At 48.2% G+C, this 22,780-nt stretch overlaps 7 protein-coding genes across 7 annotated transcripts; 5 read left to right on the plus strand and 2 right to left on the minus strand.

Annotated features, from left to right (window-relative positions):
- Positions 1-2: 2 nt before the first annotated feature.
- Positions 3-1,118, plus strand: ASPWEDRAFT_116338 (PaaI family thioesterase; the record flags this gene model as incomplete). Its single annotated transcript, XM_040828650.1, has 10 exons — positions 3-29; positions 105-145; positions 202-214; positions 341-406; positions 458-500; positions 561-632; positions 704-750; positions 801-819; positions 911-989; positions 1,055-1,118. The coding sequence occupies 10 exons, from the start codon at positions 3-5 to the stop codon at positions 1,116-1,118; spliced, it is 471 nt and encodes a 156-aa protein (XP_040686841.1).
- Positions 1,119-1,524: 406 nt separating this feature from the next.
- ASPWEDRAFT_53200 (RNA helicase aquarius) lies at positions 1,525-5,964 on the minus strand (the record flags this gene model as incomplete). Its single annotated transcript, XM_040837848.1, has 4 exons — positions 1,525-1,970; positions 2,032-5,517; positions 5,571-5,671; positions 5,729-5,964. The coding sequence occupies 4 exons, from the start codon at positions 5,962-5,964 to the stop codon at positions 1,525-1,527; spliced, it is 4,269 nt and encodes a 1,422-aa protein (XP_040686842.1).
- Positions 5,965-6,210: 246 nt separating this feature from the next.
- On the plus strand, positions 6,211-8,577 carry ASPWEDRAFT_30272 (THO complex subunit THO1/HPR1; the record flags this gene model as incomplete). Its single annotated transcript, XM_040833380.1, has 7 exons — positions 6,211-6,447; positions 6,510-6,588; positions 6,645-6,763; positions 6,825-7,511; positions 7,566-7,715; positions 7,776-8,089; positions 8,145-8,577. The coding sequence occupies 7 exons, from the start codon at positions 6,211-6,213 to the stop codon at positions 8,575-8,577; spliced, it is 2,019 nt and encodes a 672-aa protein (XP_040686843.1).
- A 6,173-nt stretch (positions 8,578-14,750) lies between these two features.
- On the plus strand, positions 14,751-16,683 carry ASPWEDRAFT_115376 (homeobox domain-containing protein; the record flags this gene model as incomplete). Its single annotated transcript, XM_040828578.1, has 5 exons — positions 14,751-15,355; positions 15,417-15,554; positions 15,623-15,755; positions 15,807-16,266; positions 16,331-16,683. The coding sequence occupies 5 exons, from the start codon at positions 14,751-14,753 to the stop codon at positions 16,681-16,683; spliced, it is 1,689 nt and encodes a 562-aa protein (XP_040686844.1).
- A 1,060-nt stretch (positions 16,684-17,743) lies between these two features.
- ASPWEDRAFT_53203 (putative copper resistance protein Crd2) lies at positions 17,744-18,179 on the plus strand (the record flags this gene model as incomplete). The annotated part of the gene is made up of 3 exons (XM_040837850.1): positions 17,744-17,903; positions 17,963-18,058; positions 18,115-18,179. 3 exons carry the CDS (start codon positions 17,744-17,746, stop codon positions 18,177-18,179), a joined length of 321 nt encoding a protein of 106 aa, XP_040686845.1.
- A 203-nt stretch (positions 18,180-18,382) lies between these two features.
- On the minus strand, positions 18,383-19,108 carry ASPWEDRAFT_30276 (DUF924 family protein; the record flags this gene model as incomplete). Its single annotated transcript, XM_040833381.1, has 1 exon — positions 18,383-19,108. The coding sequence occupies one exon, from the start codon at positions 19,106-19,108 to the stop codon at positions 18,383-18,385; it is 726 nt and encodes a 241-aa protein (XP_040686846.1).
- A 506-nt stretch (positions 19,109-19,614) lies between these two features.
- ASPWEDRAFT_116076 (AP-2 complex subunit alpha) lies at positions 19,615-22,599 on the plus strand (the record flags this gene model as incomplete). The annotated part of the gene is made up of 4 exons (XM_040828631.1): positions 19,615-20,066; positions 20,119-20,453; positions 20,504-22,425; positions 22,492-22,599. The coding sequence occupies 4 exons, from the start codon at positions 19,615-19,617 to the stop codon at positions 22,597-22,599; spliced, it is 2,817 nt and encodes a 938-aa protein (XP_040686847.1).
- Between the last annotated feature and the right edge of the window lie 181 nt (positions 22,600-22,780).

Genomic DNA, 22,780 nt, shown 5'->3' on the forward strand with positions numbered 1-22,780 from the left:
ATATGGCTTCTTTGCGATTTGTCAAGTCTGTAGGTGGTCTCTCTACATGCATGATTGTTAATCGTTCAATTGCATTGCCATGCTAACCACCATCCTACATCTAGGTTTGGGAGTCCTTTCGGGCTACTTCGGGGCTGGAGCCTCGGTAAGTAATAGAAGCTCGTTGCGAGAAGAAGGTCACTGACGGTGATTGTTGCATAGTTTATTGAACAATGTAAGATCTAAGGGCTTGGATTGTCCATTTGACATTCGAGGAGAAGAGACGGGTTCCCTCGATGCAATCAATATAAACAATGGACAGACCAATGGTTCATGCGATATACTAATTAATGACATCTAGCTTCGTGTGACTGGCGCAAGGCCAGGATTTGTCAATTTTGAACTGGACATTCAAAAAGAGCACACGGTATTGTCTGTATAATCTATATCTAGTCCGGTCCACTGACATTCGGGTCAGAATCGTTTGAACATCCTCCATGGAGGTACTATTGCTAGCATGGGTATGTGGTCGTATCTAATGTCCATACTACAGAAACCCATTTACTGACGCTCTATCCAAGTCGACCTTGGCGGTTCATTGGCCGTAGCATCCCGTGGACTCTTTGCAACAGGCGTCTCGACGGACCTCAATGGTGCGTGGTAGTCTGAATAGAACGATTGATGATTCCGAAACTCTGGTTTATTGACAACCCTGCCTATTAAGTGACCTATCTCAGCTCTGGTGGTAAGATCGGTGATAAGATCCTAGCGGTATGTGTTCTATCTTGTCCTGTATTGTACATATACTAATCTTTCCACAGGAGGTCACTTGCGACAAATGTAAGTGTCTCTTTTCATATGCTGTCACCACAGATGCGAAGCCTGATATGGCCTGTCGCCGTAGAACAAAATGAAACTCACATCAACGCAGTCGGCAAAACCCTTGCATACACGTCGATCAAGTTCCTCAACAGCAAAGGTGATATTGTCGCAAGAGGAAGCCACACAAAGTATGCCTCATGCCTAAACAGCTACTTCTGATATAAAGCGCATTTGCTAAACTTTTGACAAACAGGTTCATTGCGCTGGCCTGGAAGGACCCGCAAAATATTGTCGAAGAGCTCAAGCGAGACTCATAGTCAACGCAATTGCTATGCAACATTGTTTGGTTTGCACATCCTGACCCGGTCACTGCTGGATAAAATGCAAAGATACTTGTACATACATCATTTTATACTCAGTCGGTCTGTCTATGCTTATGGTGTACTTGTACCTACTCCGAGCAGATAGAACTTTAGTGTATAACTAGAGCACTCAGCTTGCTTTAGGCTTGCGGAATAATCAAGACATAAGGAACTGATTAGAGAAACAAAATACTACAAAGATGGCTATCTCAGAAATGGTATGCGGAGAGAAATTGTAATAAAATCAAGGTTTTTATCTTCCATACCAACCGGATCATAAACAGAAAACCTATGCGTTAGTAGATAATAGACATCGCCGTGAACATTTAACAAATAAGATTAATGTGCTTTTTTTTTATGCTCACAGTACATCCTCGTGCAACGGATCGCCGTCTGCTTCGTCGCCAGCTCCAAGCATGTCTTCATCCTCGTCCACGAGGCCGCCATCGCCATCATCGATCATTGCATCTTCCACCACAATGTCCTCCTCACCCATAGCCTTGAGCTTGGCTTGGGTCATCTCGTACACATACTGCCCAAGATGCTCGACCCCCTCCATCGGAGTGCCTTGGATCTCATCGTCCAGCGATCGGGTGGTTGGGAACATCTCGCCAGGAGCAAGCATGAGTTTGTCAGGGCGCTGGAATAGAAGGTCAAATGCAGGCTTAAGTTCATAGCATGACTCGAACACCACGCGGCGACCCAAAATGTATAGACCAAGACGGGCGCGGGAAAGTGCAACAGTAAGACGACGGACATCGCGCAAGTAGCCGACTGTGCGGGTTCGTGTGAGCGAAAGAAGGACATCTGCAAAAATTCAAGATTAGCCACTGCCTTGCCGCATGAAACAGAGTAGATCTTAACTTACAGTCATTTTGTTCGCCTTGGTACTTATCCACTGTCGTCACGATCTTGGGCATGCCGAACAATGCATTCTTGGCACAGCGGTGATTCAAAACATCCTTAATCAACGTCATTTGTCCCGCGTAGGTCGCAAGAATGGATACCTTCGATGCCGGGTAGCCAAGAAGTCGCATATACTGGTACAGAGCAACAGTATATTCCGCCTCACCCAGATTTTGGATAAAGTGAGGGGTAGGCTCTCTCTCGCCCACGCCTTGATAGTCGGGGACATTGATGAACTGGTAGTCGAATTGGAAACCGGAATTGGCCTGCCTGAATTCCTGGGCCGATTGCACCGCCGGCAAATCTCCAAGCTGCTTATAACGCCACCTGAAGAGTTCTGCGATGCTGGGCCTTGATCGCCCTTGCTGGTCAAGCGTGATGACAGGAACGCCCAATCTCACCAGGCGAAGGAAAAGGCTTTGCTCGAAGTGAGCGTATTGTCGGAAAGCAAGATTCTGGATAATAGGGGAGTTCTGAAGGTGGTCTCCGCAGAGAACCACCCGTTTCAGAGGTAGTGCACCGTTCTTCATGTTTTGAAGAGCAGATGGAATGAAGCTTTCGATTTCTGTAATCTGTGCTGCTTCTTCCATCACCACGTTATCATAATGAAAACCAAGATCAGCAATTTCCTGGCGGCGCATCGCGGCATGTGTCGATGTCATTGCAATTAGTCTGGCCTCTTTCACGAGAAGGTAGTTTGCCTTGTCTCGAGGTAGTCTCAGAATTTCGAATGGACGAATATCTTCCAGTTCAGAAAAGATTTTCTCAACATGTCTTTGGCAACCCTCTGCTATATCCAGAACTGTTTCTTTAGGTGCTGCAGAATCAAATATGGGCTGAGGCGCGTTTGCGAAATAAGAGTGAAATGGAAAAGCCGCAATGATATCTTCGTTAGAAGCATTTTCAGCGCGAGCTTGGTCCCAGAACTTCGCCCACGCAGGCTGGATATAAACCGTGTTGAAATATCCAGCGGTCTCGCATGAGTTTCCGTGTGCACCCTGCGCCCCAATTGATGCCGCTAACCGCATGACTTCTGAAAGGAACTGGTTACGATTGTCAAGGAATGATTCAACTCGGCCGTGCTTGCTGTAGTTTGACTCAGTTTCCAATTCCTCTTCACCGTGACCAAGTCGCAAAAGGTGGCGTTCGTCAATATCCAAAGCGACGATCTTTTGGAAAAGTTGATTCAGAGCCTGGTTACTGTGGGCAATAAGCAGTGTGCGCTCATTTGGGAAGTTGTGGTATATATTGTTGATGATCTGAGTTGCAACATCAGTCTTTCCTGTGCCTGGGGGCCCAACGACTACGGTTAACCCGGGTTGCGTTCCGGACGCGATGGCCTCCACCTGAGCTGGAGTGAAGCGGACAGTATTAAGTTTTGGGGCATCCACTGGATAAGGTCCTGGGTTTGGCGGTTTGTAGGTTGACACATGCAGCGAGCTGGGTCCTTGCTGCACCTTCTCAACCTGATCTCTTCGCCGTTTTTTAGATTGAGTTGTAGGCGGTGCTTTCTGTTCATTATCAACATATTCAAGCACATATGGACGCCCGAAACTCGAATCAGCATTTCCTGAAGGCTCAATGGTAGACCCAGGGAAACTCTCCACTAAGTGCTGCCAATCTAAGAAGGTATCTCGGAAGTCAACTGATTTGAGCCTATTTGGCAGTTCTGTATACCGAGCGCCTGAGGGGTCACCATATCCCAAGAAGATATCCTGAATCCACGAGGGAAGGGCAATGTCAGAGACGATGAGTCTCTGCATAGTTTCAAGGATAGACTTGAAGTTATTTTCTCTGCCTTTCCTTCTCGCAATCACATTTATCAACGGGTAGATGTCCTGCTTGCCCTGCAAGCTTCGATCTTTATCTGCCTTGAAAGCGGCCGAGTCTAGGTTGAGCAATAATCTTCTGATGCGCGGCCTAGACCTATAGCCGTTCGTCTCGCCCGAGGCAGGCTCGCGTAGTGGGCGACCTTGTTCATCAAGTACTTGTACAACTTCTGCAGTCCTAAGATGCGTTAAAGTAGGAGTCTCTGTTGAACTAGAATCTTGATGCCCAAGTTTTGTTGAGGTACCAGGCTGCTGTACAGTCAAGAGATAGACAACATCATCAGGGCGTAAGGACTCCCATTCCCTTCGAATGTGATCTGCCAATCTTCCCACTTCGATAGCTATCTCGGCCCTTACGAAAGCTGGCTTTGCTGAGCCGACTTTTGGTGGTGCGACTTCAATGATGGCGGGCTTGGAGATTGGAATAGCCATTCGGGAGAAACCTTCAAAGGTCAGAGTCTTGCCATCTCGACTTCCTCGTGGCTGCATTCGCTTAACAACCGATTCCATATCTTTACGAATCTGGAAAAATGCTTCAGAGCGGTACAGCAAAAATGAGCGCCAGAGAAAATCACCAAGAGTCAGATATTGGAGATTCAATTTCGGGATTGCAAGCGGCCTTGATCCATCATATGTTTCATTTCGCAACAATGCAGGGTCATAAAGATTTTCCTCCGTAGGGACAATGCTCAGATGCGATGCAGCCTCTTGGAAAGAGAGTCTCCGCTCGTAGAATGATAAGAGTACTTCCAGATACAGATGCCGATCCGGAGTGACCTGAGACTGCTTTGGGTAGTTTGTTCTGAATCCAAGGTGAGAACACAGGTTTTGAAGCTCAGATTCCTCCAAAGAAGACAATTGCCCTTCCAATTCTGAGCGTTGCTCGATCGAGCCGTAGTTTGAGAGTGCCAAGATCATCAACTTGTCCTTGTAGTGTTTCATCGAAGTTCGCTGCAGATGTGCAAGTTCCTGACAATGAATTTCGTACACCGCTTGAGGAGAAAGCGCTTCACCGGTATAATCATTGATCGCAAAGTTGGAGAAATGCTTCAGAAGGTTATAGAAGTCGCGGAAGAGTGCATTCTCGGGAGAGCGATACAATTGAGAGAGTCGAATCACGGGCAAAAGGTTGAGATCCTTTATCAATGTGTTGACGTAGCGTCTGGTGGGAAGCTGGCTTTCCAAGTCAACCAGCAGTTCAAGGAACCGTTCGCAATACCGCAGATTGTCGACTTGGTCTTTCTCCGGCCCATTTAACTTCCGCATGAAGTCAAGAAGCATAGTATACAGCCATGACCGTTCAAACCGCATCTTGGCCTTGGCCGCCTCGTCTCCTGCGTCATATCGTTTTCCGGCGGCCCTCCATGCCTTCTTCAATGTTGGGCCCTTCACAAGTATCCGCTCTCTTGTTTCGTCGCTTGCAAGATTGTGCCAGATTGAGATGGAAACGAGAGGTGCACATTCTTTCCGGATCAAGACGTTCTCAAGGGATTGAAATCCGCTTATGATAAAGGAAATTATGGATAATCGGGAAGAAGTAGCGAGCGAATTGTCGATACTCATGGAAAGAATCCGATGAAAGAGGTTCGAGAATTCATCCGATCGGTCGGAAAAGATTCCTGAGATTCTATCAGTTTCCGCAAAATGATGTCTTAATTAACGTATAACCCACCCCATATTGGTAGATGCTCCCGTTGCTTGATGCTTACAATCAATGCTATCAACATCACATGGTAATTGGATGCATCTTCCGTGTATGTCGGCCAAAGGAACCTATTGTTAGGTTAGCTCTTGTAGCGGGTCGACTGGTCGTAGGGGGGTGATGCGCACTTTTCCAAAATGTTGAGATTCTCTAGCGTCAAGAGCGATCGAAGGTTGAATCCCTCAGCCTCCAAAGGATCCCATATATCCTTCTTGATGACATCCTGCTTGACTTTGCGGACCTTCGATGTGTCTAGCCAGTGGGATTTGGCCAGCTTCACCCATGAGCTGTCTTCACGAAAATCTTCCACGGTCGGCCTGGAATCAAGGCTCTGCGCCATTGCCGAGCGTGTCTGTAACCCCATTCCTCGACTTTGGGATTGCTCAAAGTGAATCCAGCACAGGTCCGATTTATCTGCGCAAGTGGTCCGTCGCGGCGGGATGGGAAACCTTCTGGCGCGCGTTTAACGAACTAACCCGCCGCGGCTAGATCCCGCCGAGCCGCATTGGCATCGGCCCTTGGGATCATCCAAAGCTGCGCGATACCTTCGTGAGCTTTATGCTTCGTCCTTTTTTTCTCACCACATTGTGTCGGGTAGCTGATCGGAAGCATGGCTGTGGACGTTGAAGCCATACATATCTACAGGAGATTGGTTGACAATCTTCTGGATCGGGCAGAGGAGGCCAGGCCGGACAAGCATATCGAACCCCCGTTGACAGAGGCGCACCTGGGCGATTCGATATGGCTCGTCCAAGGAGACGACGAGCAGGCAGTGAAGCGATTGAGCCAGCAGACACAATTTGCCGCCGTCGAAATTGCCTTCAGAGAGAAGTTCTATAGCATCCTTGTGCGAACCTCGTCTTTCACCCCCATCAAGACCGAATGGCTAACTATTATTTTTCTTCAAAGGCGACGACATCAATCGACGAGCCTGCCTTTATCCAAATATGGAGATTACTTGACATAATTTCTATCTTCTCTGACAATGGTTAGTTTTCGGTGCTATTTTTCGGCCTGCGAATAATAACTCTGATGTCCCTTTAGAACAGTGCGAGCCTGGCCTAATATTCTGGCTCATTGAGGAGTTACTGGATAGCCAAACAATCAACGGCTGTCGCAAGGTATTTGACTATTTGGAATCACGAAGAGAGCGAAATACAAAGGTGTGTGCAAGCTCAGTAGCAGCAATCTCCATTCGTGGTACACCTGCTAATGCTGTCAAAGAAACACTTCAAGCAAAAGAGTTTGGTTATTCTCAGGTCTTGCAATGAATTACTCCGACGACTTTCTCGAGCAGAAGATACTGTTTTCTGTGGACGGGTTTTCATCTTTCTTTTCCAGAGTTTCCCGCTTGGAGACAAAAGCGCTGTCAACCTCCGGGGCGAGTATCACACCGAAAATGTCACTACATTCGATGAAATCGCTCGATCGGCTGCCAAGGAGAACGGGGAAATGGATGTGGACACGTCAGATGAAAAAGAAGCTTCCACGACTGCCGAGGGCCAAAAATCGAACAACGATTCCCAAACCTCTGCTAGTGGTGATAGTCAATCGAATAGCCAGGAAACCACCAAAACCCCGAAAGTCGTTGTCTCCAGGGGTGATGATCAGAAAGGAAAGAAGCCTGTTGACTTGGATGCACTCTATCCGATGTTTTGGGGGCTACAGGCCTATTTCTCCGCTCCAACGAAGGTCTTCGATCCCCAGCATTTTGCATCGTTCAAATCAGGACTCGAAGCGACTCTTTCCAGTTTCAGAAATATCAATACGGATCTCGACAATCAAAGCACCAGCAGGGCATCAGAAGACCTCCGAAAGTCTAACAAGCGAAAACGAACAGCAGACGGACCTGAAATTGCCAGCAGCTTCAATCCGAAGTATCTGACAAGCAGAGATCTTTTTGATCTTGAAGTAAGGGCTCATTTTTCAACTTCATATCTATTTCAACTAATAGTATGGGTTTAGGTAAACGATACGGCTTTTAGGCGACATGTTCTTGTCCAAGCACTCATTCTCCTGGACTTTATGCTCTCGCTTACGCCTAAGGCCAAAGCGCGACTAGCTGACCTTACAAACAAATCTGTGCTTTACGGCTTTGTGTTGAACGAAGATGATGTAGGGCCCTTCCCTTGCCTGTTCATTTTGCACGGTGGTTTTCTTTCTAACACTTGCTAGACCAAATGGGCCACCAAGACAAGAAAGGCGATCGAGGAATATCTTCAGGAAGGTACTGGAGGGAAGTTTTACTATCGTATGGTCGACACTGTTCTTTCGAGAGACAAGAATTGGGTGCGTTGGAAGGCTGAGGGATGTCCTCTCATCGAGCGGCCACCCATATCTGTGACAGAATACATTGGGGCTCGCGACCACGCAACCAAAACCTACGCCAACAAACGTCTTCGTTCGTCGCCTATGGGCTCGCTCAATCTCAATTTTCTTTCGGAGGGCGAGTCACTGGCAAGCCTTGAGCGACTCAAGGAGCCAGAAAGGTAGGAGTTGCAACATGATAAATATTCCACTGTGCTTTCGCTGATTTCATTTCAGATTTTCCGTTCCTGCCGCAGACTCCTTTATGATGGGCATCATGGATGATGAATTAGACATCGACATGGCGCAAACCAAGGAAGAAAAAGAAGATGCAACGAGAGCCAAAGCCAGCAAGACATGGCGTATATTACGGCTTTCTTCCAGAAGCAAGCTCGCTGCTTTTGAAAAGATCGAGGATGGCAAGAATCTCAAGATTTTATTCGAAACCCCTCAAGCACCAGAAGGAACACCTCAGGCAGCAGAGGGAACCCCGAAGGTTGTGGAAGGAACAGCAGCTAAACCATCATCGACCGAGGGTGATAAAACTGTGACCAACGGAACGGAACAAGAGTCTAGTGGTATCGAGAAAGAAAGCGCTATGGGCACTGAACAGGACTCGGCTGAATCCAAACGTCAAGAAGCCGGACCGACCGATAACCAGGCGACCTGATAAAATGCGCGCCTTGACCCTGGAAGAAATTATGAAGAACGCCCGCGGAGGGGCTGATTCTTCGTGTTAGCGCTGCGTTGATGTGAGGGGTTGAGCTGGATCACCGTATACAGTCACACAGTCAAGGTGGCTGATGGAGTATGCGTGCACTATGCACTGATATCACAGCGCTAACAGCATTGCTGTGCATTCGGAAATGAGACGTGAGCACTGTTGAATGTACTTTGGAAAGCCTGGCTGGGAGGTTAATCATGTGGGAGCTGTGAGAGATCACGTCGGATGATTTCCTAGTCTCTGATTGGACTCTTCTATCCCCTCTTTCGATGCGCTAACTGGTAGTGGCAACAAACGAGACCTTTTTTCAATCTGCTGAAGAAGGCACCCGGCAGACATTCCTGAACTCTGAAGGCTCGACTGGGTGTTGGTTCTACCTGGGCATTCTTGGAACCTGGTTGAGGGGGGTGGAGAAGGAGGACATTGTTGCACTGTTGGCAGTTACGTACTGCATCGGAGATTGAAGGGCCCCAGGCATCCACCAAAACACCCGAATAGGGGATTCCTTTTATTCAATATTTCCAAGGCGTGGAAGCAAATTATCTCCAGGACCGGGCGGCAGCAAAGAACCTTCCATCTCCAGTCGATATGGAAGTCCGTTGACTCAGGACGAATAAGCTACGGACGTGGGACCAGATTTTCCAGGGGATCAGCAACTTTAATTACAGGACAGTTCCTGCACAGAGATTAATACTATTCACTCTACAGAAATGAAGAGAGAAAAGATGCAAAATACCAATGGATACCATCATGCCAGACGTGCCCTTGACCGTTCGGACAGTTCCGCAACCCCCCGAGTACCACCGATCCTGTAAATTCCCACAATTCCACCTGCGAGATTGCGGTGGCGTCTTTGGGACGGTCGTTTATGAGACGCCATGTTTCACGACTCAGCCCGGCAGTGGTGATATAAGCTCATCTATCAAAAAATTACCCCGAGTCAGATTAATATTTAAGTGGCGATGAGTGGGAATAATAGCCGCTCTGCAATATGGCCCGATGAATGGCGAATGCAGGTATATTCCGAGGCTCAGACAGCGTTTATGATAATTTTATGACAGGTATATTGGTGGCTTTACACGAGGGGGTGGAAGGAAGAGAGTCTCGTCTCTCTCTCGATGGTATTCCATGTATGTACCAATCTGCCACGGAGTGATCCATGGTGTGGCCGTTGTGGGACTATCCCACCGAGTCAGTGTATATTAAGTCATATTGCATTACGGTATGATTATGAAGCTTTTGAATATCTGCTTGCACATACTACATACCGGGAATGATATGCACAAGATAGACCACGCTGCTGGATGGTCACCTACATAGCTTTACTAAGATAGTACCCAAGTAACTGCATAAGTACTCCCGTAGATAGTCAGGATAACGACATTCCAGCTATAGAATCCATCCGCAAGACAGTAAGACAAGGGAGATAATAATAATGGAGACCATGGATAAACGACGTTTCATCCTACTGGATGACCCGCACAGACCAGACACGCTAGGAACCTTGGTTGATCCAGGAACCAATATGTTGATGATGGTGGTACCATCGAGTCAAATGATGTATCGAATGTATTGAATACTAGCCTGATCCACTATGATAATAACAATGGTGATGGCGATAGTGGTGGTGATGGTGATGGTGATGATGACAATGATAATGATAATGGTGTGGATCTGATCATGGGAAAGGACTCAGCAACGAGAGATATATACTTTTCGACTACAGTGTAGATCTTCAACGAATACCACCACTTACAACCACTCCAGATCGACGAACGATATACCAATAATCAGAGGGCCAACAGAGCCAGACCAGACATCGATGACAGCAACGTGCGATGATCAGTGAATTAAGACAGATCAAGAATAAAGATACGGGCAGGAAATGAAAGGAGGATCTCAATCGTCTTGGCAGCCCGCGAAGCCTTTGCCCTCCTCTCAGGGCGATTCTTCCACTTTCTATCCCGATTTGTCTGTCTGCGATCTTCCCTTTTGCCCCCGCACCGTTGCAAGTTCAGCTGCGATCGTCCCTCTTCAGTGCTTCATCAAATCAACCCAATACTGACGGTGACGCTGATCCACCACCGCCAATACTATTGATGGATTTTTATTTTATTTTATTTTTAATTTTTTTTTTTCTTGCTTGGTGGTCTGATGATGATTGATGATTTTCCTCCATGTGGCTCGCGAATGGGCTACTTCCCCTCCCCCTCCACTCGACGCAGGAACACCGTCGTGACAGCCTAGGGAGAAAACATGGAAACGACAAGAAAACGAAAAGAAACAAACAAGACAGGCAGAAAAAGAATTAGAAAGAAGGGACAACAATTTACTAGTATCGTCCTATCAGCCCAAACCAGATGGAGTTGGGATCTCCGAGATTTCTCGCATCCGACTTTTCTCCCTGCGAAGGAAAAGAGGCAGGACAGGCTCCATCGAGTCCCACGCAGATGATATGATGATGATGATGATGATGATGATGACTCGATGTCCGATGAGTAGTGTTCCTTTTGATTTCGCCGATTCACGATCCTCACTAACCCTTCTATTCTTCTTTTTTCTCAACAGGAATCATTCGACCGTGCCAAGATGAGCCGAAGTTTCCATCCCATGTTTATGAAACTCTGAATAATTTATAATAGATAATCCCCTTTCTACGGGTCACGATTATCCTCCGACTTTAGCTACACGATCTGTCGGCCTGGAACGCTGGAAAGGCCGCATTCCCACCTGGCCCAAGTGCCCGCTGGTCGAGCTTCCTATCCGGTGGAGAGTGTCGTCCATAGTCACATGTGATTCTTCCATCCTTTTTCTACGGTAGAGATACGAGGTCAAAAAAACAAAAAATCAATGGGAAAAGAACTCCACGGTCGATGATCTCCCAGAAAGTAAACAACCTACCGATATTTGGGAATCTAAGTATTCACCAATCCGCTTCGTTATTTGCGCAATGGTAGAATTATCCAGATGTATCCGGACGCTCGACGAGAGAAAAATCCCGACCCACAAAACGTCCCACTCGTCGAAAATTGTTCAGTTCAGCTAGCTAGGGACCTAGGATAATTCTGCCGGCATTCTTCCTTTGTTTCTCCTTCAATAACGATCGTTATCGACTGTCAAGACGCTTATTATTATTTTTTAAAAATCATATTCGGCCTTTTTTCTTCTTCATCGATGCCCTTCAATGCTCTAGCTCATTTCAGAAGTTCCCCCTCCCATGGCCCGGGATGTTTCATGCAACTTCCTCTGTGGAGTTTTGCTAGGAGACAACCCCCCCTCTCCCCTTGTGCTTCTAGGGTGGAGAGAGCGTGAGGCGGCCATGGTTAACAATTGACCGCACGTCTCGGTCCAATGTTACTACTAAGGTAGTTAGCGTCGACGTCGGTTCATAGCGACATCTCGACTACCAAGTACCAACTAGACTACATACAATCACGACCATGCCGGTCGTCAGGTGCAGGGTCCGCTCTCTGGTCATTTCACAGGTGGGCTATGCCTGTTATATGGTTACGTCGTCAAATGCAAGAGGCTCTAAGAATGCCTCTAATGCTCTTGATTTCTCCGCGAACCCTGGCTATCCACCTGAGCCATACTGTTATTGGCATGGGTGTTGATGGTTTTGCCCCATCTTGAGCTCTTACACTACGTACCCCTACTGGTCCAACTGCCACAGTTTACACTACTGCACGGTGTGCGGTGCATTGTACCTGGTACCACCACCATCATCATTCTCCATACGGGGAATTCCGTACAGTCATCACCCTCTCCCAGTTTCTCTTTTTTCTTTTTTTTTTTCTTGGGTCATCTGCCTTGCCAAGTTGCAACCCGCTTTGCAATGTGAATGGCCACAACCCAGCCAGCCCTTTTTCATCTCTGCTGGATTCCCTCCACTATGAGATCGACCGTGCGTAGTAGTGGTCAGTAAATCCCACCCCCTTTGTCTTTTGCTTTTCTCCACTCAGCGTCTGCTCCCTCCTGAGTCCTAATGCATGCCTTGTCCAGGAGCCTTTCAGAGCCAGAGTCAGATACTACCATCCTATTCTTGGCTCGACAGTGGCGGGCAGAGCGCTGAGTGGCCACTAGCATATCATACGCGGCATTCGGTACATCTCGATCAATGGTCGATACAATCCCCCCTCGGGTGACCGGCGGCTTATGGAGCCAGTACAACGCTAGTGCTTTCGGTAGGCATCCCACTACTTCCCACATGGTTGCAAGAGAGAGCGAGCTCCGGCCGGGCGACCAGGGCCCCTCAGGGTCTACCGATATTCTTTGCAATACTGCGGTTGGCTGGCCAAGGTGTACAAGTCGATGTTTGACAAAAGAGCCTATCATGGTCCACACGAGGCACATTATTGTTTTGGCGCCGGAAATTATTTTTCCAACGGGCGTGCTCGATTCTGCCTGGGCATGACACCTGAGTTCAAGGAGTGGGTGTGCAGACAAACAGACTCTGGATCGTAGGCTAACCGTTTAGTTTCGGGTTGCTTAGCTGCTGGTCTCTTTTGCACAGGGCTACCAGTGTCCTTACCACTCGGCCTGACTGACTGACAGGAGTTTGAGTTTCACTTTGCCACTTGGTTGAGACGGTGCCTTTTCCGTTCTGTGAGAATCTGGTTGTAGAGTGTTACTGCTAATCATGTCGCTACCATCCTGGTATCTGCTGGACTCCTTTTCTTTTTTCTTTCTTTCTTTCTTTTCTTTTTTTTTTTTTTTTTTTTTTTCACTCACAACCCAACCTCCGAGGATCTTTAGACTGTTTGAGGAGGTTTGCTACATCCCGGGACTTTCAGACGGCTTCTCGACAAGTCGACTGAAGTACGTCCTCTGCAAAAAAGGACGCCCGATTATCTCCGGCATACGTTGTCGTCCATTGATCTCACCCTCGAATATCCACACTCCACTCTTACTAGGTACTACTACTCTTTTAGTAGAACCACTGAACGTTGCCTCTGGTTTCTATCAGGGCCTGACATTCATCGTTCCAATCCAGTCGTTTCCCCATCCGCCCCTCTCCTTCCTTCATTCTTCCATAAGCCATTCCTAGTTTGTGACGCCCGTTGCCATTCCTGTCGTTTACTCGTTTACGGTTTCCGGAACGGCGTTACAAAGTCAACTTCTTGCATAGTTTAACATACCCGTATGTGGAAATATCAAGCTGTGATCTGTCCAGCCTGGTTTCCTCCTCTTTTTTCGCTCTCTTAAACCTCTCTTCTCTTTGTTTTCGCTGCATTGGCATACCTGCCTGTCGTTTGGAAGTAGTTCCCTGTATCCAACGCGAAAGCCTATTCACAGCTCCCCCGAGCGTCCAATCGTTGACAGAGTTCCTACCAGCCCTTTTGCTGCATTCCTAGCATCATCTAGGTGGCCAACTTGGAAAGATTCCGGGTGGATCCTTTTCGGCCTTGAGAAGGCATCCGTCTAATATCCCATCACTGCTGTACCGCTATTATTTCCACCTCCCCCTCCCCTCGGCCCTCAGCCTTCCTCCGCTAGGCTAAACACCGTTTAATATCTTCTATAACTCTCTACCCACAGTCCGGTAAGTGCCCCCTCCAAGTCTTATTTCATAGGACCAGTGCAAAGGATCTGCCTTCATTTTCCTTCCATTGACACTTGGCCCCAGCTGATCCTAGTGCAGTTCCCCTTTATCTCGGTGGGATCGAGACGGAAAGAAGGGGGCAAACAAAGTGATTTACTAAGATCTCTTGGATCAACGATTTTCTTTCCGGTGGTTACTACTCGCCTGTAATAACCTTAAGACAATCCCTCATTTCTCCTCCCTTCGTCCCCCATTTCGTTGGCGCGCGGTACAAAGATCCCGGCTGAAGGGAAATAAGCTATAACCGTCCTCTGTTATCACTGTTCTATCCGGTCAGATTACTCTCGCTCCATTTCATCCACTCCTACTGTTCGGAGATCCAGATCTTCTTCAGGAAGTGCCCCGACAGCTCGTTAACGACCCACCCAGCTCTCCTGTGTCTGTGGTCTTGTACCTGAATTCCCTCTTTATTTTTATATTGCTGCCCAGTACTTTGAAATCTCGACACTGTTCATCACATCTATCTCGCCTTGTTCATTCTGTGGTACCTACATGGAGTAGATTCACGCCTTCTACCATGTCAGTCAGTGGACCCTGCCTCTGGTTGTCATCAGTATCGCCTCCTACTACATCGCATTTATCTGCAATTACGAGCCATCTCTCTCCAGCTACCTGGAATAGCGATCAGACCCAACCACGGTCAGACGTGGTCCCGTCAAGGTTACTCTGGTCGTGGGAGAAGGACAGCGAATCCTCAAAGACTCCTCCAGCCGAGATGCAACCAGCTGCCATGAGGGCTGAAAATGCCTTTTCCGGTAGCGATGCTCCCGCGGGTCCAAGCAGCGGACTCTTCTCTGAGGCAGAAATGCCCCCGAAGGATGCAGAACATCGGGTTGCCGAAGCTGGCAATGATGCTCCGTTGTCGAGGATGAGATTAGAGAAGATGAACCGCAGTGAGCCGCTTCTTCCTTTGCCCCGCGAGGCGGTCAGTTCAAGTCCTCCTAGGGATTTGACGCCAGAGGCGAAGGAAATACAGCGTGGTGAGACGGTGGAAACCGAGAAGGAAAGTGGCGAGGGGATGATGACTTCGTCGGATGAAGGAGGAGGATCATCTATTGGTGGCGAGCATCAGAAGCAGTCATCAGATTCTAAATCTGAGAAAAAGAAGATGAAGCGATTCCGGTGAGATATTGATGAGCATATTGCTTCAACTGCGTGCTTCCTGGGCTTACAAGCTTTGCAGTCTGACTCACAATCAAACTCGATTTTTGATGAGTGAATTTACTCGACAAGCACACCCGGACGCTGCACACCGGGAGCGCTTATCGAGGGAAATCCCCGGTCTGACTCCGCGTCAGGTTCAAGTCTGGTTCCAGAATAGGTATGCTCCTGCTAAACCTCAAAGCCATGTTGGTCAAAGTAACCCGTTATCTAATGACAGCATTTTAGACGGGCAAAGCTCAAGCGCCTTACCAGCAACGATCGAGAGCGAATGTTGAAATCAAGGGCCCTGCCCGATGATTTCGACACAACCCAAGTCTTACGGACACCTTTTGGCGGCAAGTCAGCATCAGAGACACCAGTTGCGTAACCCCAACACCTGTTCTGCAATAGTGTTATTAACTCAAAGAAGGTTCTTCTTACAGATGGAATGCAACGGCCAAATGAGGAAGAATATGTCATCTCTCCAATGAGCTCGGCATCTACCAACAATGGAAACTACTTTTCTTCGAATACACTTGAACGTGGATCTGAGAATTTCCATCACCCTGGCACCCTTCCCAGCCGAGGAGCCCCGATATCTGAGCTACAAAGGAGCAACCGCGGGGCCTTCCCATTTGCGAGATCCAGCAGCTTTTCAGAACCCTCGTTCAACACTGGGTTGCACATGCCTGGTCGATTTTCGCGACCGGGTGCAGATCCGTTGGGCCATCCCAATATGCCATACACACGGCGAGTTATGGAATATGGAATTCCCAGGCCTGGTTCGAATGGCATGGTCATAGGTTACGATCACCACCGACCTCTGGAAGGCTCAGTGTCACCAACAAACCCACAAGATACATCTATGCCATACAATGTGGACAACCATAGTATGTGCTAGTTCAGTTCATTTCTATACCTTGTGATGAAAGCCGCTAACTTGAATATGAACAGGTCCACAAGTACAGGGGTATCAGTCGCAACTCACCATGCCAGTTCCAAAGGGGTTTGGAGGGTTGGAAATGAACTCGCAGATGCAGCCTCATAACCGACATATACCAAATCTCGAATACCGACCATTCTCATATGACCACCAATCCTATCCCATGAACTCAACGATCCCCTTTACCCAGGCCAATGCTTCGAGCTTGAGCCTTCCGGCCTCCTTCCCTACCTCGGACGCAGGACACGTTCCCCAAGGTGCCGTGTGCAGTGCACCCGACGACCGAATGAACCCTCCACCACTAATGGACCCATTGCGGTCGAAATTCGGCAATCAGACCTTTGAATATGCCAACTACCTATAAGAACGAGAGCGACAAGTGACTCCAACAATCATCTTCCTCTCTCTCTTTACTCCATACTTATCATTCTATCTCTGCGTCGCATCCTACCCTCCCAGTCATTGCATTATCAGCAAGTTTGGTCTGGTTTAATCGCTTAATCATAAAACACATTGGCACATTTGGAATGGGCTTTGGAAAGCGGGATTTCACATTTCTTCCTTTTTGGTTCTTTTCTTTTTCCTTCTGATGTGTTTATAGTTTTTCTTTTCTTTCTGGGAGGAAAATGTGCATGTTCAGGGAAACATTGCAAGGCGTTTTTCTTTGTTTTTTTTTTTTTTTACTTCTTTTCTTTGGAATATATTTATACTGGGGGTCTTTTTGACTATTTGCTTTTTGGTTCTCGATACAGCTGGATAGTGTCAACCTGACGCCTGAAATATGAATGATCGGTTCATGGTCATGGTTTCCATACTTCGCAAAGTGTAGTTCTTTCGTCGACTCTGCCAGTGCCTTCATACCAACTAGGTAGTGACGCAGTGGCATGATCCAATCGAGTTTCTTCCTGATGATCGCCAGCAATGCCACTTCCCAACAAATCAAAAGTCATGCAATTGCCATCCAACACAGCCATCGAATCAGCGTCAAGAGAAAAGTAATCCTGCAACGATAATTGCCCTCTCCCAGCCGATTGTCAAATTGCCTCTGTCCACTCACAGTGCTGGATTTCCAACTCTGCGCAATCCGGCCAATCAGAGGCCGCAAGTTTATTTTCAGCTGAGTCAGAGCTTGGAGGATCCCAGCCAATTAGAGAATCGGTATTTCCAATGACCGATGACAGATCCAGGCATTCACGAGCAGGACAGGAATATAAATACAAAGAATTCCTGGGTTGAATTCATTTCATCTTCTTCATCAATAATCAGCTCTCTTCTTCATTCTGTCTTGACGGAAAATACATACCAAACATACCTTGTTCGTTGTCGAATTCGATCAATCGTCCTAAGACCTAGATCTACGTCATACACGATCTATATCTACCTCCTACCTTACACACTTCTATCTACTTTTCACCACTGTCAAAATGGTTCACCCCGCTTCCACCTGCTGCAAGAGCCTCCAGGGCGGAGACTGTGTCTGTGCTTCCCAGGCTACATGCTCCTGTGGCAAGGAGAATGCCCTTCACTGCTCGTGCAACAAGGCCGCTACTGAAAACGCCGTTTCCGGTGCCAGATGCTCATGCAGTATGTGTCCATCTAACTGTGTCCTGTTGATTTGGAATACCAACTGACGGTTACTGCAGGATCTCGCCCAGCTGGAGAGTGCACATGTGAGAGAGCTACAACCGAGAACGAACCCGTAACGGGTGCAACCTGCCCGTGCGGCAAGAGATCTTCTCGTATGTTCTTCTGCTCGCTTTTCTATATATAGTCCGTGAATAGCTGACAATTACAGAATCGTGCACATGCGAGAAGCTCGGCGAAGACTCGCTGGAGACCGATTTCACCACTCGTGCTTAAATTTATGGGTTTGGTCTGGGGTTGAGTTTTGCTTTTGATTATTCATTACTTTCGGTGTATGGTGTCTTTTTGCCCTGGAATGGGTGTGTCATTCGTACGTTGCATTGCATAGGACTACTTGCATTGGTATCAAACGGCTGTGATGAGAAATGCCGCTATTGATTCGATTCACGAAAACTTCAATTAATAAAAAACAAGTTAATTTATCTCCCCAGAATGCGATCCCGATGAACAAATCGGCCATTCCGCTTGATCTCCTCGTAAAAGCTTTTTGCCCAATGCAAATGGTATTGATCACCCAACTCTGTAAACAATCTCAACGAAACCGCCTGGTCCTTCATCTCCTCCGAGTGATTAAACGGCGAATACAGATACCGTCGCTGAGTTGAGGGCATCTCCTTGTCCCATCCATGGTCGACAGCGTATCTTGCCGCCGTTAGAGCCTTGGAGTCCGTTGCATAAGCCTGAGGCTTTCCACGGAAGACATTGCGGGGAACCTGGTCGAGCAGCAGAATCAATGCCAGGGCGCCTTCTCCCTGCCCTTCCTGCATCCAACGATCCAGCTCGCCTTGTTTGGCTATCTCGTAGTCGTTTCCGAGGGTGTTTCGAACAAGTACGTCATCGGCGGGACTGCCGTACCAGAAGGATTTCTCTTGCAGATAGTCTGGAGAGGATTTGGGGCCGAACCAAAAGTCGAGCACCTTGCTGTAGGTAATTTTGGTGGTTATGATTCTCTGCATACCCGAAAGAAGAGTGATCCAATCCAATGGAATGTATAGCAGAGTGAAACTATTCAAGTCGTTAGCAAGTGGTACCTGCACCGCCACCGCATCAACGTTGCTCCGCGCACCGCCACAGACAGCGGAAAGCCGGGCGGATCGACGGCGGACACGGCGCAAAGACACGGAGAAGAGGTGCAGGTCAAGCATTAACTGTCTTTCTGGGCGAGTTCCATATCACATTCCTTTTTCTGTTCTAGAATTACGAAGAGTTCGGGGTTTTTGGCTCTTTTCCCTACATCTTCACCGCCTGGCTCTTGATTGGCTGGGAATTGATTGATTGTCCTGCAGAACCGGCGTTTCTGCTTCCCCCTCATCCCCTGTTCTGTCGCGTTTGTCCTCCGATCCCTATCAGATCGCTCTGCCCCGAACGAGACAGACAGCCATTGAACTCCGCGCCATGCCCGATGCATGGTAGAGTCAAACTGGACAATATACAAACGGAATATCGACCAAAGGATATGATTGTATGACAATATTCGCACTGAATTGAATTCCACCACCGTGGTCCGTGTCTATGCGTATATGAGAAAGACAGGAGAAGGATACAGCAACTTCATCCCACCTGAAATTGAGATACCCCACCCGCCGATTTTTTTTGTGTGTTTATTTCAGAAATAGATTTGATTTGTGTCGCCTATGCTTGATCAGTCACCATGTCGTCCATGCGAGGTCTGGTTCAGTTCATCGCCGACTTGCGAAACGCAAGAGCGCGCGAACTTGAGGAGAAGCGGGTGAACAAGGAGTTGGCCAACATCCGACAGAAGTTCAAGGGTGGCGGCTTGAACGGTTACCAGAAGAAGAAATATGTGTGCAAGTTGCTCTACGTGTACATCCAAGGGTATGATGTCGATTTCGGACACCTCGAAGCGGTCAATTTGATTTCTTCGACCAAATACTCCGAGAAGCAGATCGGGTATCTGGCCGTGACCCTGTTTTTGCATGAGCAGCATGAATTGTTGCACCTGGTTGTCAACAGTATTAGAAAGGACTTGTTGGACCACAATGAGTTGAATAATTGCCTGGCCTTGCACGCCGTGGCTAATGTGGGTGGTCGAGAAATGGGTGAGGCCCTGTGTACGGATGTCCATCGCCTTCTGATCTCCCCGTGAGTTTTCTCTTCTGTTTGGTTGTATGTAACTGCGGCTGACATTATCTAGCACGTCGAAAGCTTTCGTCAAAAAGAAGGCCGCCCTAACCCTCCTCCGATTGTACCGCAAATACCCTGGCATCGTGCAGAACGAGTGGGCCGAGCGAATAATTTCTTTAATGGACGACCCCGATATGGGAGTCACCCTGTCGGTTACCTCACTCGTCATGGCGCTGGCTCAGGACAAACCGGACGAATACAAGGGCAGCTACGTCAAGGCCGCGCAGCGTCTAAAGAGAGTTGTGGTCGACAACGATATTGCGGCCGATTACCTTTACTACCGCGTACCGTGTCCTTGGATCCAGATCAAACTGCTACGTCTGCTTCAGTATTACCCTCCATCCGGTATGTCTTCGCCTGGGTTTCTGTTGTTGGCCTATCCTAACACTAGCTAGAGGACAGCCACGTCCGGGAGATCATCAGAGAGTCCTTGCAACAGATTATGCATGTCGCCATGGATTCCCCCAAGAATGTCCAGCAGAATAATGCCCAGAATGCAGTGCTATTCGAAGCCATTAACCTTCTCATCCACCTGGATACCGAACACAGCCTCATGATGCAGATTTCTTCGCGCCTAGGAAAGTACATCCAATCGCGGGAAACCAATGTCCGATACCTGGGCTTGGAAGCCATGACACATTTTGCAGCCAGAGCGGAAACCCTTGACCCCATCAAGAAGCATCAGAATATCATCTTAGGGTCTCTTAGAGATCGAGATATCAGTGTCAGGCGCAAAGGATTGGACCTGCTTTATAGCATGTGTGACACCTCGAATGCCGGCCCCATTGTAAACGAACTTCTTCGTTACCTGCAAACTGCCGATTATGCGATCCGTGAGGAGATGGTGCTCAAGGTCGCCATTCTCACGGAGAAGTATGCCAGCGATGCACAATGGTACATCGACATGACTCTGAAACTTTTATCGCTGGCGGGCGATCATGTCAACGATGAAGTATGGCAACGAGTCATCCAAATCGTTACAAACAACGAAGAGCTTCAGGCCTATGCGGCGCATACCCTGCTTGGGTATTTGAAAACCGATTGCCACGAAAGCTTGGTGAAGATCGGGTGTTATGTCCTGGGAGAATTTGGCCATCTTATTGCCGAAAACGAAGGCTCGAGCCCAATCGAGCAATTCTTGGCTTTGCAGGCAAAGATGATCACCAGCACCGACAACACAAGAGCTATGATTCTCTCGTCCTTTGTGAAATTTGTCAACCTTTTCCCCGAAATTAAGCCTCAACTTTTGCATATATTCCGTCTATACAGCCACTCCCCCGATTCTGAATTGCAGCAGCGGGCCTTTGAATATCTATCTCTAGCAACACTCCCCTCGGACGACCTTCTCCGGACTGTTTGCGATGAGATGCCTCCCTTTTCAGAGCGGGCTTCGATCCTCTTATCTCGTCTTCATCAGAAGACCGCGGGAACTACCGAAAAGAAGACTTGGGTTGTGGGCGGCAAGGATGCTAATGCGGATCAGAAGGAGGTTCTTATGGCGCAGAACACTGGGCTCAAGCGTTCGTTTACCACCATTGTCAACGGCACCAAGACCGGAGCGAGTGGAATGACGGCGTCGTCGAGCGCATCGGGTGACCTAGCCGGACTGGATCTCAGCGCCTCCTCAGCGCCTCCCCCTCCGAACATGGCCAGCGCAGCGCATCTTACACCAGACTGGGATATTGGATACAACCGACTGTACTTTACTGACGAGGGTGTGCTGTTTGAAGACGCGCAGATCCAGGTTGGTCTCCGGTCCGAGTTCCGTGCCCATATGGGTGTGGTGAAGATTTACATCTCAAACAAGTCATCGTACCCAATTGGGTCGTTGACTACGACGCTGGACAACCCAGCATCTCCCAACCTGAAAGCCGACACCAAGAATCTTCCCGATCCCTCCATTCCGGCGGCCGGCCAAACCCAGCAAACGTTGTTCTTTGAAACACGTGGGCCATTCACCGAAGCGCCGACTATCCGTATCTCGTACCTGGCAGGTGCTCTTCAGGCTTATACGCTCCAACTTCCTATTCACATGCACCGGTACATGGAGCCGTCAGCCCTATCCGCAGAAGAATTCTTCAAGCGATGGAGGCAAATCGGTGGACCGCCGCTGGAAGCACAACACACGTTTGGACTCACGGGCAAGGCAAAGACTATCAACGAAGTATTTACACGACGAATTGTGGAGGGTTTCCGGTTGAAGATCTTGGACGGGGTGGACCCCAACCCGAAGAATATCGTGGGTTGTGGTGTGTACCAGTTTGAGAGCGGCAAGACAGGATGTCTCTTGCGACTGGAGCCCAACTATGAGAGAAAGGTATGCTTTTGCCCTCGTATTTATACCCCCTTCAATCAAATGGTAATACTAATTAAAAACATTCAGATGTACCGAGTCACCATTCGAGCCACGCAGGAGGCCGTGCCCCAGGCGTTGGCCAGACAGTTGGAGCAGAAACTATCTCAAGGAATCACCGATATGTATAGCCCATGATTAAAAGACCAAGGGCTACATTAACTGCAAGCTCTGGGAGCAAGGGGCTTATAAATATCTAATAATATCAGCGATTCTTCCTTTGGCATTTCTGTTGTATTTCTTTTCTTCCCGTTTCTTCCGTTACTTGCTAGCGCGGTCAATTCGTGGTGTATTTAATAATTAGATGGTATATAGTATT

The sequence above is a fragment of the Aspergillus wentii genome (assembly GCF_001890725.1).
Source record: "Aspergillus wentii DTO 134E9 unplaced genomic scaffold ASPWEscaffold_6, whole genome shotgun sequence".
Lineage (NCBI taxonomy): Eukaryota > Fungi > Ascomycota > Eurotiomycetes > Eurotiales > Aspergillaceae > Aspergillus > Aspergillus wentii.